Source organism: Megalobrama amblycephala, linkage group LG2 (genome assembly GCF_018812025.1).
Source record: "Megalobrama amblycephala isolate DHTTF-2021 linkage group LG2, ASM1881202v1, whole genome shotgun sequence".
In the NCBI taxonomy this organism is placed as follows: domain Eukaryota; kingdom Metazoa; phylum Chordata; class Actinopteri; order Cypriniformes; family Xenocyprididae; genus Megalobrama; species Megalobrama amblycephala.
This window is the reverse complement of record NC_063045.1, coordinates 4,624,921-4,642,585: the sequence shown is the minus strand read 5'-3', so window position 1 is coordinate 4,642,585 and position 17,665 is coordinate 4,624,921. Positions and strand designations below refer to the sequence as shown.

Sequence of the window (17,665 nt, the reverse complement as noted above, 5' to 3'; positions counted from 1 at the left end):
TTAGCGACTGCCCCAACTTCTTTGAGACTTCTTTCAATCGCCTAGCAACAAATCTGTTGCCACAGACACAGCATCAGTTGTTGTCCACTATGACACACCATGCAAGTTAAAATGATCGATTCTTGCATATCGACACCAATTGTTGTTTACGAATCCTCATGACACCCTACATATGTCAAACATATTGTGCTAAAATCAGGACAAAATGGTGTAGTCTGAACCCAAGTCACACTGTTACAAGCATATGAATATTACATGTTTATTTTATTTTTATTTTTTAGCTTCTTAACTTTGGTAAATTAAGTTCACTAATCTTATTGCATTATTTCAGAAAAGTCAGGACCTTCCATGAAAAAACCATGGGAAACCCTTCCAATACATGATCTCGTAAAAATGGGTAAGTAAATATTATGATATACATCAATGCACAAACATGTTACTTCATTTAAAGGCTACAAGAAAATGAATATATATGAAATGCTTCTGTACACTTTAAAGTATTCATTTGTGTAATCTAAATAATGTTTCTCTTTTTCTTTTTAGTTTTGTCCTTCATGTTTGCAGGACTGATTGGACTCGTACTCATTACATGTTGTTTCTGGTGTATGTGACTTACTAAAAATGAGTTTTCTATTTATCTTGTGACTAGATTGTTGTTGAAAGTAAGTGCAAAAAAAAATGTGTTAATTGTGAGAAAAACTTGTTAATCATTTCTTCACTGATAATTTGGTTTGGTATTTTAACTAATCAAGCGAAATTTTTATATTTTAAGTGTTTTTATCATTGTAAGTGTCCAAGTATGTTTTAGAGCCAGTACACTGTTAAAAAAAAGTCATTAATTCACTCAACTTAACTTTTTGAGTTATCTTTTTGCACTGACTCAGTTACGTAGTATTTACTTAAAATATTAAGTATGCTTAACTTGCAAAACAAAACAAATTTAATGTTGTTTTGAACTTATAAAGTTTAGTTGAACTAATTTTATAAAAGTAAGGTGAACTTACTTTTTTTAAGTTTTCAGTACAAACATTCCCTGTAAAATGTTTTTTGTTCATTCAACTTAACTTTTTAAAGTACTAATTTCCACTGACTTGTTTAAGTTTTAGTTTTAATTACTTAATTAAAACAGCCGTAAAGTTATTCCAACTAAACTTTGTTGAAATTCTTAACATTACTTAAAATTCTAACAGTTGTTGTTTTTTTTTGTTTGTTTGTTTGTTTGTTTTTTGTACAGTGTATGTTTGACCAATCAAATCACAGTTTAAGTAAAACCACATAAGTTGGCACAATTTGACATAAATGACATAACAGAATTGTCCATTTGAACAAACTTTCAAAAGACTTGAAAACTTTAATACTCGATTTGACAGAACAGGAAGAGCCTGTCTCATTACAGTTTGGCTTTAGACCTAAGAGGTAAACAAGAAAATCTTGTGCTAAGTACATTGTGATACATGTGTTAAGTTCATAAGGATATAATATAAAGCATCAAATGCAATCAGTCTTTTTATGTAAATGTAAACATCATATCCACAACTTTTGTTTTCTGACTTGAATCTGCTTTAATCAAATATGTCAAAGATGTAATAGTTAAACATTTTCAAAATGTTGTTAGTACTGATATTACAATTATTGATTGTAAAAATCCTGTTTTATTTATTTAAAAAAATGTTGCAATAGTTTTTCTAATTCATTAAAGATTATTTTATTATTATTATGTTATTGTAAAAAGTTATGTAAAAGAAAACTCAGTAATACAGATAAATTTGAGTATGCATGTGGACTGACCCACAACACTTTTTTAATTCAACTTCTATCAGTTTCTATGAATCTAAAAATACTTGGTCATATGAAATTATCATTTTGTTTGACATTCCTCACATCCTTTCAAATGAAAATGGTTAAATGGATATTTTTACAGAATGTAAAAGAGAAAGGGGAACAGATTTAAGGAGTGCTGTGGTTGGAATGGTAAGGGCAAAGCAGAACCACAGAGTATTTTCTGTTTTTAAGAGAAAAACCCAGTAAACATGCTTGTGCTGGCCAACTATGGGTAGATAGCAAATGACAGCTGATCTTTCCACTTTCTTTAGGCCACATATGAACAGCGGTCACTTAACTGTTCCTTTGTACCAGGAGTGAGTCACATGACTCACATTCACAGCTGAACACACCAATGAACATGATGATGATGATGAACATTATGATGACAGGAACAGGCAAAAGAGCTGGAAAACATGAGTGATTAAACAGAAATATGAACAAATCTAAACATCAATCTTATTTTTGGTTCAATGTGTCGAGGGAGTGTTTATACAGTCTGTGAACACTGAAATAAGCTGTGGTTTTAAAGTGTACGCTTTACTTGGAAACATTTAAGTTATAAAATAGATCATATTTAGACACCAGGCGTAACATTTAATGGATGTTTTTAAGTATGAATGTGTTATCTTGAGTAAAAAATGACCTCCGGATGCCACAAGATGGCAATTTACTAAACCTAACAACAGAAGCAATGGTAAATCTGTAAATACAACTGGAAAACTTTGAAAAAAAAGTATTAATTATTCATGCCCCAGTGCATGATGGGTAGTCTCTGCCTAGTCAAGAGGATCCCCTGGCTCCACCTCCAGCCACTGAGCCCATCAATCCACCCCGGCTCATCGACCATTCAGCTCCACCTTGGCACCATCGTCCCTCTGGCTCCACCTTGGTCAGTTATTGATAGACAAAATAACACTCTCAGTAGGGGGATTCAGTCAGTTGACTCAATGCTGAAAGAAAAGAGGAATAAAATTCGTTAAGCATACTCATTAAGTGAATCTCTGCCAGTAAAAGGACTTTTCTGGTGCAAGGTAGTTGTTTACATAAACAAGAGCTTTGTTGTTGTTCAACAAAAAATATTTCATTTTTAACAATGTAAATCTTTATATGGGGCAGGAATTGTCAAAATTCACAAAGTTAGTATTCCTCCAGAGGGCGACACAATAAATGTGATAAATCAAGAAGTTCTTGAACCTCAAGAGTGAGAAAACTTTATTGATAAAGGCAAGCAAATACATATGACAAATGGACATTAGGTGTTACAGGTACTTGGTGGTCCAGTTCTGATGCTCATCTGTCCACTGTTGGCTCTTTTGGCGGTGGACAGGGGTCAGCATGGGCACCCTGACTGGTTTGCAGCTATGCAGCTCCATACGCAACAAACTGATGCACTGTGTATTCTGACACCTTTCTGTCAGAACCAGCATTAACTTCCGGCCTTCTGCAAACATATTATGGTACTTTAAAGGTGCTGTATGTAAGTGTTTGACTCTACTAAACCATTAAAGTAAAGATACGCATGTCGTATTTAGAAAAGAGACTAAAGCTAGTTGAACTAGAGGAGAAAATGAAGAAAGAAACCAACAACAGAAGCTTGCAAAAAACAAGTCAGTAAACAGATCCTACAGCAAAACATGATTCATGTATTGGACCACATGTAATGATGATATTGTGTGTGACCTTATTACCAGAGTCTTAGTGAGCTTTTATTATGTTTTACACATGCAAAAGATGATTTAAACATTTTCAGATTTTTGGAAAACACTTAAAGGTGCCATCGAACGTTTTTTTAGAAGATGTAATATAAGTCTAAGGTGTCCCCTGAATGAAGTTTCAGCTCAAAATACCCCATAGATTTTTTTTAATAAAATTTTTTAACTGCCTATTTTGGGGCATCTTTAAATATGAGCCGATTTATGCTCTGCGGCCCCTTTAAATCTGGCGCTCCCCCGCCCACGGAGCACGCGCTTGCCTTAAACAGTGCATAAACAAAGTTTACACAGCTAATATAACCCTCAAATGGATCTTTACAAAGTGTTCGTCATGCATGCGGCATGCATGCGTCGGATTATGTGAGTATTGTATACTGTTATATTGTTTACATTGATTCTAAATGAGTTTGAGGCTGTGCTCCGTGGCTAATGGCTAATGCTACACTGTTGGAGAGGTTTATAAAGAATGAAGTTGTGTTTATGAATTATACAGACTGCCAGTGTTTAAAAATGAAAATAGCGACGGCTCTTGTCTCCGTGAATACAGTAAGAAACGATGGTAACTTTAACCACATTTAACAGTACATTAGCAACATGCTAACAAAACATTTAGAAAGACAATTTACAAATATTACTAAAAATATCATGATATCATGAATCACGTCTGTTCCCATTCAGTCGGTCACGTTCGACGTACGTCGGACAGACCGACGAATAGGAATCTCGCTGGAGAGGCCAATCTACTTTGAGTGTAACTACAACGAGCCAATGCACATTGGCATGCAATCATATGCATCAGCTGCTCGCCTCGCAGCACGGGTATATAATGAGCAGCAGGTGCGTTGCATCTTCAGCTTTTCGCTTCGGAGCCGAACCGTCTGTAACAAACAGTGGTGCCTATGAGCGAGTGTTTGTCTTCAACGAGTCAGCTTTTTTGGAAAATCTGCTCTTGTGTTGGTGCAGGCGGACAGCACTGCAGCGGGACCGATCTCTCTTCTTTATTTTCTCTTTTCTTTTGTTTTGCCTTTTTGAGAGAGCAAAGCCTCAGTTGTAAAAAGCCGTTCTCACGGCTGGTGAACGGTGTGCTTTTGAGCACTTAAGAGCTGTTCTCACAGCTGGTAAGAGGGCGGCTACAAGGAGAGAGTGCACACGACAGGCTGATGCAGGCTGATGCCCATCACGGCAATCAACCCCAGGGAAGTTTAAGCCTCTCAGCCTGGTCACTGCTCGCTTTTCACCACATTTTTCCCCACGCAGACTCATTTCTTGCACTGGAGCACCTTCTCTTATCATTCAGCCAGCGCACCCTTCCATATCTTGACCTCGCACAGCACACGTCACCAGTCACTTCCGTTCACGTTAGTACAGGTTTGCACTCACTTCCTCCCTTCCATTCACGTGAAAAACCCCTCCTTAAATAGTTTGTCACATAATTCACTTCTCCTCATTGGTCGACAGCACAATTAAATAATTAAATAATTGGCAAACTGTTACCGTTTCGCCACAACGTCGACACGCCGGTCGTGACTCTTCTTTCTCTGGGAAGTTTGATTCCCCTCTGTTGTTGGCCAGCTGCCGCTTGTGTGTAAAAGCACAGCTGCGGGTCTGCCCGACACTTTGGGAGACCGTAGAGATCAACGAGAGCAAAACTCTCGCTCCTCTGCGTGTCGTGTGCCGTCGAGCTGTCGGGCTGGAGCGCGGGTTGTCACGGCAACCCAGCGCTCGCTCGGCACTCTAGATGCGTGGTTCCCTTGCCTAATCTCATTGTAGTGCCCTCTCTAGTGCACCAGAAAAGGTCTACTTTGCTGATATGGCGTGGGTGACATGAGGTTGAGGGGTTCCTTCGGGGAACCAACCCCCTAGGGACCCTCCCTCTCTAGCGCATTGCAAGCTGTGCAGTTTCTGGATTGGATTGCTGGTCCTTCTCATAGGGGAACCTAGCATTCCATTCAGAGCTCCAGCTGAGGGTCAGATGTCGATTGCAGCATCGGAGAGAGTGCTGTTATGCTCTGGAAATGAGGGTGATGCTGCCCACTGTAATGGTGTGTGCTTATGCTGACTCAGATTCAGAGTTCACAGCCATGCTTTCCCGGGTATTCCGGATGTGCATGGAAAACTTGGCAGTATGGAGGTATATTGGTGCCATAAATATGGAACGCCCTCGGCCAGACGATGTTCACCTCAGTTGTCCTTGTGAGGTGCGAGAGGTTGTCAAGCTAAATGCTTTCTCAACGCTCCCATCTCACGAGGTGGCCTTTTCGGTGACACTGACGAGGACTGAGCCCAGCGGTTCTCCTCAGTTAGTAGCAGACCAGGGAGCTTCCCATGACAAACCATTGAGTTCCTCTTGGGCCGACCCTCAGTCTGCTCGTCGCCAAGGGTGTCGTCCCCTGCAAAAACTCCGGCCCAGCCTGCTCTACTGTGTCCGTTGCAGGGAGATGACACCTCCCGTCTCTGCTGCTGTTTAAGCGGTTGGTGAGAAAATCACCCCTGAGACAGGCGACCCAGAGATGGGCCGGGAGGTAAATCCTTTAATTGGGTTTGTTTCTGTTCCCAAAATCTGTTCCCTCTGGTACCCAAATAAAAAAAAAACAAGAAAGAAAAAAAAGAGTAGTTCCTCCATCTCCAGGTCTGAAGAGGGCTTGGAGAGCAGTGGGAGGAGAAAAACCTCACCACTCTCATCCCCCTCTTCTGTCGCCAGTGGACAGTAGCGAGCAGCGGGTAAACAAAGCCTTGACTGCTCCCTCTGTCCAACCGTGGAACCAGGTAAGTGTTGCCCAGCACACTGTGACGCCGCTTCTGGCCGCCTCGCAAAGAGAGCCCCCCGAGGCGCGTCCCTGTGTTCCACCTCGCTGCCCCACTGTGGGTACGCCGGTGGTCCCTTTGGTCCCGCTTGTACGGTCTCTGAGAGCCTGGTTAGCGCTCCCCAGACCGTCTCACTGGCTCATTTGGACCATCAGGCTCGGCTATGCGATTCAGTTCGCCCGGCGTCCCCCCAAGTTCAGGGGCGTCCTCTTCACTACAGTGAAAGATGTCTGCCCCTGTCTTGCGGTGTGGAGATCGCAGTCCTACTGGCGAAGGACGCGATAGAGCCGGTCCCTCCAGCTGATATGAGGTCAGGGTTCTACAGTCCCTACTTCATTGTACCCAAGAAGAGCAGTGGGTTACGACCTATCCTGGATCTGCAAGTCTTGAATCGGAGCCTTCACAAGCTACCGTTCAAGATGCTCACGCAGAAACGCATTTTCGAATGCATCTGTCCCCAGGATTGGTTTGCAGCGATCGACCTGAAGGACGCGTACTTTCATGTCTCGATTCTTCTGCGACGCAGGCCATTCCTGCAGTTTGCGTTCAAAGGACGAGCATATCAGTACAGAGTCCTACCCTTCGGGCTGCCCCTGTCTCCCCGCGTCTTCATGAAAGTCGGGGAGGGAGCCCTTGTTCCCATGAGAGAACAGGGTGTTCGCATCCTCAAATATCTCAATGACTGGCTCATTCTAGCACAGTCTCGGGATCAGTTATGCGAACACAGGGATTTGGGCTCACACACCTCAGTCAGTTGGGGCTTCAGGTCAACTGGGAAAAGAGCAAACTCGCCTCGGTGCAGAGGATCTCTTTTCTCGGTATGGAGTTGGATTCGGTCGAACAGATAGCATGTCTCACAGAGGAACGTGCTCAGTCAGTGTTGAACTGCCTGAATACGTTCAATGGCAGGACAGCGGTCTCACTGAAATACTTTCAGAGGCTCCTGGGGCATATGGCGGCCACAACGGCTGTAACACTGCTCGGTCTGCTTCATATGAGACCGCTTCAACACTGGCTTCACGGCCGAGTCCCGAGATGGGCGTGGCAACGCGGCACGTTCCGGGTGGCAATCACTCAGAAGTGTCACCAAGCCTTCAGCCCGTGGTCGGACCCCTTGTTTCTTCGTGCAGGAGTGCCCCTAGAACAGGTGTCCCGGCATGCCGTGGTTTTCACGTACAACGGGCTTGTGGTTTCAGGGGTTTGGACGGGACCCCATCTGCAGTGGCACATCAACTGCCTCGAGTTGCTTGCAGGACGCCTTGCTCTGAGCCACCTCAAAGGGCCGCTACGAGGCAAGCATGTACTGGTCTGTACGGACAACACTGCGACAGTTGCATACATCAACCGTCAAGGTGGTCTACGCTCCCGTCGCATGTCGTAACTCGCCCGCCATCTCCTCCTGTGGAGTCGGAAGCATCTGAGGTCGCTTCGCGCCATTCATGTTCCCGGTGTGCTCAACCGTGCGGCTGACGAGCTCTCACGAGCTGCGTTGCCGGGAGAGTGGCGACTCCACCCCCAGGTGGTCCGGCTGATCTTGAGAGAGTTCGAAGAGGCTCAGGTAGACCTGTTTGCCTCACCAGAAACCTCTCACTGCCAGTTGTTTTACTCTCTGACCGAGGGAACACTCGGGACAGACGCACTGGCACACAGCTGGCCCCGGGGCCTGCGCAAATATGCGTTTCCCCCAGTGAGCCTACTTGCACAGACACTGTGCAAAGTCAGGGAGGACAAGGAGCAGGTCCTGCTAGTTGTGCCCTATTGGCCCAACCGGACCTGGTTCCCGGAACTCTCACTCCTGGCGACAGCCCCTCCCTGGCCCATTCCTCTGAGGAAGGACCTTCTTTCTCAGGGACGGGGCACTCTTGGCACCCGCGTCCAGACCTCTGGAAACTCCATGTCTGGTCCCTGGATGGGACGTGGAGGTTCTAGGTGACTTACCCCCTGAGGTACTTAACACCATCACTTCGGCACGTGCACCGTCTACAAGACGTGCTTACGCCTCAAAGTGAAACCTGTTCGTCGAGTGGTGTTCTTCTCACCAAGAAGACCCCCGAAGATGCTTGATCATGAGCCGTGCTGTCCTTCTTGCAGCAAGGGTTGGAGCGTAGGCTGTCCCCCTCCACCCTCAGAGTCCACACTGCTGCTATCTCCGCTTACCACGACCACATAGATGGCAAAACTGTTGGTCAGCACGACCTGGTCGTCAGGTTCCTTAGGGGGGCGAGTCGGTTAAATCCTCCTCGACCTCCCTCCATACCCTCTTGGGACCTTGCTCTGGTGCTTCGAGCACTTCAGATTGCTCCCTTTGAGCCCTTGCAATCAGCAGACTTAAAGATTCTGTCTCTGAAGACTTTGCTGCTGGTTGCATTGGCCTCCATCACGAGGGTAGGGGAACTGCAGTCATTTTCGGTCTACGAATCGTGCCTAGAGTTCGGGCCGGGTAACGGCCACGTGGTACTGAGACCCTGGCCTGGCTATGTGCCCAAGGTTCCTACCACTCCCTTCAGGGACCAGGTAGTGAGCCTGCAAGCACTGCCCTCAGAGGAGGCAGACCCAGCCCTGGCTTTGCTCTGTCCAGCTCCAGGACCTCAGACCATTTCTTTGTCTGTTACGGAGGCCAGCAGAAGGGAAAGGCTGTCTCCAAGCAGAGGATGGCCCTCGCCATCGCCCTGGCTTACCAAGCTCAGGGCGTGCCCTGCCCGCTCAGGTTGCATGCTCACTCCACGAGAGGTGTAGCATCCTCCTGGGCGCTGGCTCGTGGTGCCTCGCTAACAGACATTTGTAGAGCTGCGGGCTGGGCGACACCTAACACGTTCGCTAGTACTATAGCCTTCGTGTCGAGCCGGTCTCCTCCCGTATTCTCGCCTCAGGTCAGAGGCACGGAGAGGCCCCGGCTTAGTGTCGGCTTGCTGCGCTACATGCGCTCTCTTTGCTCCAGAGAGTCCCTACGGGCAGACCCTGTTGAGTCCTCCGGTTACCCTTCGGCAGCCGACGTGGCGGAGCGTCTGGCGCCAGGCCTATACTCCGTTGCATCCTTGAGAACCGGATTTAGGCTGGGTTCCATATGTGTGACCCTACGGGGATCCCATATGGTTTTTTCCACGGTTGCTCCTAAATGAAGCCTGTGTCTTTCCCTCTGGGAGAACCCATCTCTCATCGAGTTGGAGTCACCCCAGTTCTTCCATATGTTGTACAACCTACAAGGTTAGTCCATATGTACTTCTCCACATAACTCCTTCGGGGAAGGATGTGGCTTCCGCAGCGTTCCTTTTCTAACGAAAGGTTACGCTTTCCCAGCGTTATCCAATAATCTCACTGAATGGGTTTGGGAACAACAGTGATCAATCCTCTCTGTGTGTTAGCCCTGTCCCACCATCCGCAGGCAAGGGGGTTCAGGTGGCTTACAACAGAGCGCTGGAAGACGGCAGCTCCTGTGGCGCTTTGGTAGGGATTCCTATTCGTCGCTCTGTCCGACGTACATCGAACGTGACCGACTGAATCGGAACGTCTCGGTTAAAAAGGTAACCCTCCTTCCCTGAAGGAGGGAATGGAGACGTACGTCCTGTCGCCACAGTCGTTGTCCTGCTGATGCTGCCGCCTGCTTGGTTCAGCTCCTCAGCGAAAACCTGAAGATGCAACGCACCTGCTGCTCATTATATACCCGCGCTGCGAGGCAAGCAGCTGATGCATATGATTGCATGCCAATGTGCATTGGCTCGTTGTAGTTACACTCGAAGTAGATTGGCCTCTCTAGCGAGATTCCTATTCGTCGGTCTGTCCGACGTATGTCTCCGTTCCCTCCTTCAGGGAACGAGGGTTACCTTTGTAACCAAGACGTTGTTATTGCTCCATCTGCCATTTTTCGCTATTGTCCTTGCTTGCTTACCTAATCTGATGATTCTGCTGTGCACATCCAGATGTTCATGGCTGCCCTTGTCTAATGCCTTTCATAATGTTGGGAACATGGGCTGGCATATGCAAATATTGGGGGCGTACACCCCGACTGTTACGTAACAGTCGGTGTTATGTTGAGATTCGCCTGTTCTTTGGAGGTCTTTTAAACAAAAGAGATTTATATAAGAAGGAGGAAACAATGGAGTTTGAGACTCACTGTATGTCATTTCCATGTACTGAACTCTTGTTATTTAACTATGCCGAGTTAAATTAAATTTTTGAATCTAGGGCACTTTTAAAAAGCACTAGTGTGGACAGAGACACATTACCAAACCTGTTTATTTCTGCTCGATTTCCTCTAAACTTTGACTTAAACAGCCTCAGCTGACCTGTGTGCTGATCGCCTGAACTTTACTTTTCCCTGTTTTTGAGTTTGAAAGTCCAGGATCAACAAAAGCTTGTTGATTTTCGTGATGTAAAAGAGGATGGACGTCTGAGAGTAAACTGTTATAGAGGTCAGGGGAGGATTCACACACAACCGGATAAATATCACAGTCCAGTCATGTTTCAGACATTTTAAGTGTTGCTACTGAACCGATGAGGAAAATGTTTCTCAGATTAGTTTTGCTCTGTTTGTGTTTGTGGCGTCTGGATGGTGAGTTTAAATGTGTTTTTATGACTTCAGTTGTTTCTGTTCTGGTACCATGTGATAAACTTAAATTAGTCAGATAGGATCAACATTCACTGTTATTCTCTTTTAGAAATACTGTAATTGAACTGTGATTTTTCTGTGAGATTAAATCTATCAAATTAAATCTAAATAGTTCAAATTCTAAGATCTTATTTGTGTAAAATTCTACTGTTTCTTCTTTTCTTTTTGATTTAATTAATGGTCCATATAAAACTCATTTCTACAACATTAGGCATATTTAGTGTTCATGACGCTGCAGAATATTATTCACTGAACACTTAAATTATTAAAAGTATTTTAATGAAGGCTTCATCAAACCAACTTCAAGTTGTTTAAAGCTTTAATCTGTCTCTTCTTCAGGTGTGTTCGGTGATGTTGAAGTGAAGTCAGTGAAGGAGGGAGATTCAGTCACTCTAAACTCTGATCTTACTGAAATGAAGAATGATGATGTGATTCAGTGGAAGTTTGTAAACACTTTAATAGCTGAAATCAATGTAACGGCCAACAGCTTCACTGTATATGATGATGATGAATTTGATGAGACATTCAGAGACAGACTGAAGCTGGACAATCAAACTGGATCTCTGACCATCACAAACATCAGAATTGGAAATGCTGGATATTATAGACTATATTATAATTCCAATAGTGTGAGCAAGATATTTCTTATCACTGTCTTTGGTGAGTTAAATATCAGTTTCAACATTTTATGTTTTAATCACCAGATATAGATTGTTTATGATATTGTTTTAATATTATTATTAAAAATATAAAATTATTTTCTTTCATAAACAGTCAAAGTTATGTAAAAGTCTCTCTTTGCTACAGTTTCTGTTTGTTCTCTATTTGATGATACAGTTGGAATATCAGCGAAGGAGGGAGATTCAATCACTCTAAACACTGATTTTATTTATATGATGGAATTTGATGTGATTCAGTGGAAGTTTGGAGATGAAGACACTTTATTAGCTGTAGTCAATGAAATGGACGACGGAACCGCTGTTCATGATGATGTTCTTGATGGGAGATTCAGAGACAGACTGAAGATGCACAAAAAAACTGGATCTCTGACCATCACAGACGTCACAACTAAACATGCTGGAGTTTATAAACTACAGATAATTGGAAGAAACTATCCGAAGACATTCAGAGTTTCTGTCAGTGGTGGGTAGAGATTATTTATCCTGTACTTCAAGAATTTGTTGGAAATCTCAGAAGCATAGACCAGGAGACTTTGGGATCTCTTGAAGCAGAAGTTACTCTTTATTGAGAAACACGCTGTGCGTCGCTGTGGTCATCCAAAATCTAACTAAGGCAGTGACTTGGTAGTTCATATACATTCAAGGGGGAGGGATACATAGAGTAGAGGTGTGGACAATCAAAACAAAAGGATGCAAATGCAGTACAGGAATCAGATCATTGCCTACATTTCCCAGCCATGATCTAATCAGCATAACTGTGTCATTCAAATGCATAGGTGCTAATCCAATCAGTCTGGCAGTATCACCTATACCTTTACATTATCATAGAGACAAAAGCACTGCTGTATCTTGAGCTTGTCCTGCCAAATGGTCAGGATGTAGGATCCGCAGATCTTAAACAGATTCTTGAATTTGTAATTCCACAGTTCCCCCTTTGAGAGTTCTAATAACTCTCACATAATACAAATTTAAACCTTCTTAAATCCCTTCTATAACATATGTTTGTTAACATAAGTTCCATCTTCCAGTCATGCAACTTGTAACAGTTACAGACACATACATCTTATTCTGTGTCGTGTCCAACATTTACATAAGTGTTGTTCTTTAACTTGAGTATACTGTTGACACATATACAACGCAGGGTGGTAACATGTTGTATAAACTACATGATGACACAGAAAACCATGTAGCATAAGCGTGGAAGTCCTAAAAGTCCATGGCGCCTGAATGTCTGTGGAGTCTGTTCCCGGTAAAGTCCATTTCCATGTTTGTCCCAAGATGATTCTTTGTCGTTGTGCAATTCTGAGTTGCTCAGATGACTCCATCATCATGAAGGTTGTTCATGGATATCTGAGGTGATGTTTTACACCAGGTGCTGCTTATGAGACATCATGGCATATACACATACCTGCACACAAGAAAACAAAGAGACAGCAGACCAGCAGTATTCATGCATAGACTTTAGTACGTTAGACCTCTGATGATCGTATAGTTTTTCTGTCTAACTCTGATCATCATAAACTTCTAGTGATCGTATAGTGGTTTTGTTCTTCTTTTTCTTAACCTAGTCTTAATCAATTTGACACCTATAGACCAGTAAGGTGGGGATAAACTGAGAGAGGGGGAAACCTATGAGGAAGTCTTCACCACAGGGTTTAGCCCCCGAGGCCTTATGCACTTCGGTTCTTCCCTGGGCTCCTCACTGGTCTGTGTGTCCTATTCTCTCCCTGTAATTAAATTGCAAACTTTATTGTGCTACATCTCCATCTTCCATTGAAACATCAGTCATAGCAGACATCACAACCCATAGAGGAGTGAATGGAGTGTGCTGTAGCATAACATTTAAGGCTGTGAGTGTACTTAACCTGTGTCCCCAAATGGTGGAAGTGATAGTCAACTTTCTTTTGTTCAGAATGAGTCTTTCAGCTTTCTTGTAGATTACTGGGGAAATTAAGCACTCACAGCCCAAATGGTTAGCATGTCAGCAAGCAGTTGCTCCAAGAGTTTGGAGAAGAGGGGAGGGGCAGTTTCAATGTAGCAAGTAGACTGAGTAGGAGCTGAGTAAAGCTGTTCATTTCTTTAAATGTCTTTTTGTTTTTCCTACACTCTTTCATCCAATGTCCAGGTTTACCACAGTAATGACAACTGCCTTCTCTCTTAGGACATTTACGTTTCTGTCGATTCTCTGTGTTGACCTTAAAGGATGCTGCTGCAATTTTTACTCTTGTCTTGACATCAGAGTCTCTTTCCCAAACAGCTAACCTATTAAAGTTGTTTTGCAGAGTTCCATTGGACCATGTGAGGTCTAAGAAAGGCAATGCATTTCTGTATTCTGATGAGAGCCCATCAAACCACATGCGGACCAGTGGTCCATTATCCTGTAACACCTTATCTGGAGTGTCAGCTATTCCACTGTATGCTGCAGCTAACTGACAAAATCTTTCAGTGTACTCACTTACAGTTTCATCCTTCTGTACACAACTAGTGATCTTTGACCAGTCTACCTTTGGTCCAACAAGGTTCTGTAACACTCTCAGAACTCCTTCTCTCAATTCGCCTTTGCTGGAATGCTGAAACTCAGAATTATTTACAGCACTTTCAAAATCATTGAATTCTGACTCTTTAAGGATTTGTGACATTAGCTGTGTGACTTCAGCTAGGGACATATCATAGAGCTTCATTTTTCTGGACAACTCTGTCCTAAACTCAGAAAAGTTTCTATGCACTGATGGCAAATTCTCAGCAATTCTTTCTATGTCTTCAGGACCTATAGCGGTACTGACTGCTTGTAACTGCAGTATGGGGTTACAGATGGAACTGTGTCAACCCCTTTTGCCCTACTCTGAGCCTTTTGTCTCACTCCACACACTTCAACTGCATTTACATCTTTATCCATGAATCCAGTATTGCTATTGTCCTCTAGTCTACAGAAAGACTGTATGTCAGGATAGCTTTCATCTGACTGTTGGTCTTTTGAGTCACATTTGGTTGAGGCTTTGTTAAGGCCCAACTTCTGAGTGAGATGAGACACTCGAGTGTGCAACTGTTTGTTCTGCTCTTCTAACTTAGTAATACGTTGGATTTGTTCTTGTGCAATGGATAGAGTAAATTCTCTGTGGCAGCAGATAATGCCCTTCATATTTTTCTTCCGAATACAAGCACCAAGTACCTTTTTGCATTCTTCAATGGACCAAACTTTTTCTGGATGAATCCCAAATTTCTTTGTCAAATCCAATCTGACTGACTCAGTCACTATTGAGTCCATGTGCTTTCCTAACAATGATTTGAAATCACTATCTGTCCATAAAGGGGTAGCTAGTCCACCTTTCTCAGTTGTTGGAATTAGTCTAGCGTTCTTTCTCAACATTTTGCAATGTCTTTCTGGCACAACAATACACTTCAACACTTCCCTGACAGAGCAGAGGTTAACCTAGTTAATACACATCGTAATGTATTCAACCTTCTCTGGTGAGCAGAGTAGAACCAACTTGCTAACACACTGTAACAATTATAACCTTCCCTGAATTAACAGAGGATGAACCTTCTTTTCTAGCAAAGTAGATGATGGCTATTCTGTTAACACACCACCTTCCCTGATAAAACAGAGGACAACACAAATTATTAGCACTTTACACTAATTCTTCCCTGCCTGAACAGAGGATACCTAATTATTAGCATGTGATGCTAAACTTCCCTGCCTAAACAGAGGATAAACTTCATCTCTAAAAGAACATTTTTAGAGGATAACTTAGTTAACCAAACCCTACAGCTGTCTGTTAACTCTTCTCTGACGGCGCAGAGGATAACAACTGGTCTTAATGGTTCTTTTGGATAGAGTATCACTCACCAACCCTTGGGTGTACAGGAAAATTCAGCCTGGATCTTCTTTTGGATCAGATCTCTGTTGTGCTTGAAGTTCCAATCTGGATTGAGGTGAGAAGCTCTATCCGGGTCACGGCACCAAAACTGTTGGAAATCTCAGAAGCATAGACCAGGAGACTTTGGGATCTCTTGAAGCAGAAGTTACTCTTTATTGAGAAACACGCTGTGCGTCGCTGTGGTCATCCAAAATCTAACTAAGGCAGTGACTTGGTAGTTCATATACATTCAAGGGGGAGGGATACATAGAGTAGAGGTGTGGACAATCTAAACAAAAGGATGCAAATGCAGTACAGGAATCAGATCATTGCCTACATTTCCCAGCCATGATCTAATCAGCATAACTGTGTCATTCAAATGCATAGGTGCTAATCCAATCAGTCTGGCAGTATCACCTATACCTTTACATTATCATAGAGACAAAAGCACTGCTGTATCTTGAGCTTGTCCTGCCAAATGGTCAGGATGTAGGATCCGCAGATCTTAAACAGATTCTTAAATTTGTAATTCCACAAATTGTTGAATCATTTTCTAGTTTAAAATGACAGAATATTGCATGAAGAATCCTCTAGACGGGGTCTTGTCATGTATGATGAAGCACACGGGAAGACAGCATTGTTTTGTCTGATCATGTTTGTTCGCCCAGGATGATGATGCTGAAGATATAAATACAGTGTGCGTCTCAAACTTTAGAGCACTGATAAGAGAGTCGGCCATTTTAAGAGCAAAATCCTTTCATCAGTGACGGGTGATTGCGAAACAAGCTTTGAAACCTTTGTGAATCATTTATTTTAAACTGGATATTTGGAGCGTGAATCAAATCGCCACATGATTTCAGTAAACAAGGCTTCATTCAGAGATTCATTCAAAATCACCATAAAGATGCAATTATTAATTAAATGTCTGTTTTGTTGTGCAGATATTATTCATTTTAAATTTCAGACTGTTGACTTTAGTTGTTTAAAAGTCTCAATCTTGTTGTGTTTGTGTGTTTGGTGATTCAGATGAAGTGAAAGTGTCAGTGAAGGAGGGAGATTCAGTCGCTCTAAAAACTGGTCTTACTGAAATAAAGGATCAGATCATCTGTCTGTGGACATTTGGACCGAACAAATCACTCATAGCTAAACTCAATAGAAAGCTCCGTGAGATCTTTCTATATAGTGGTCCTGATGGGAGATTCAGAGACAGACTGAATCTGGATCAGACTGGATCTCTGACCATCACAAACATCACAACTGAACATGCTGGACTGTATGAACGAACCATCAGCGGAAACAGAGAGATCAGATACAGATTCAGTGTTTCTGTCTCTGGTGAGTCACGATTACGGTGTCGTTTGTGCTGATAGCTTCACAATAATAACGTGTTTTTACACAAATATTTATTTAATAAGTATTTATAAAACAATACCACTCTTGCAGTTATTGAAGCACTTTCTTTACACATTATTGTTTATATTTAGTCTTTCATTTGGTCATTTTTGTTTTTTCTCTCTCACAGTGCAATCTTGCTAAATTTGTTTATTTATTGAGCTGATCTCTGTCATAATACTCCCTGATTTATATCCCATAATCCCATAATCTGCTCATTTGACACTTATAATGATGTTCAAGTCCAGTTCATTATCAATCGTCATGATGAATTTCTGTCTGTATTGTATTTCATGAATCAGGCTTTGCATCTGTAACATCACGTTTATTTTTCTCCTTTTGTGTTTGTGTTTGTCTGACAGGAATCTGAGGTGACGGAGGAGACGTACACGTGTTTCAGATCAGAACAATGATCAAACTCTGTGATTCTGTTTCTCACTAATGAACAACTGCATCTGTCTTTACAATCTATTACTGTTTCAAATACAATCTTATTTGTTTTCTCATTTATATTTCCACAAAGTGATCTTTAGTGAGTTTATTGTGATCCTGTATGATAATTACTGTAGATTATCAAAGAATGTTTTAATTAGGCCTATTTAGTATAACATGATTTTTTTTTTTTCTCTATATGTAGCTGTCTGCACGCATGAATAAAGTTTTCTCCATCTTGGAAACATTTAGGATAATGTAAATCAACAAAATATATCACACTGTTCTAGTGGATTTTGGATATTTTAACCAAAAAAATCCTGCATATTGTGCCTTTAAATAATACAGTTACAACTT

General features: G+C 42.6%; 1 protein-coding gene across 1 annotated transcript; it reads left to right on the top strand.

Annotated features, from left to right (window-relative positions):
• Window positions 1–10,750: 10,750 nt before the first annotated feature.
• On the top strand, window positions 10,751–17,386 carry LOC125263235. Its single transcript, XM_048182225.1, has 5 exons — window positions 10,751–10,890; window positions 11,287–11,607; window positions 11,785–12,090; window positions 16,511–16,819; window positions 17,239–17,386. Exons 1-5 carry the CDS (start codon window positions 10,833–10,835, stop codon window positions 17,244–17,246), a joined length of 1,002 nt encoding a protein of 333 aa, XP_048038182.1. The 5' UTR covers window positions 10,751–10,832; the 3' UTR covers window positions 17,247–17,386.
• Window positions 17,387–17,665: the final 279 nt, after the last annotated feature.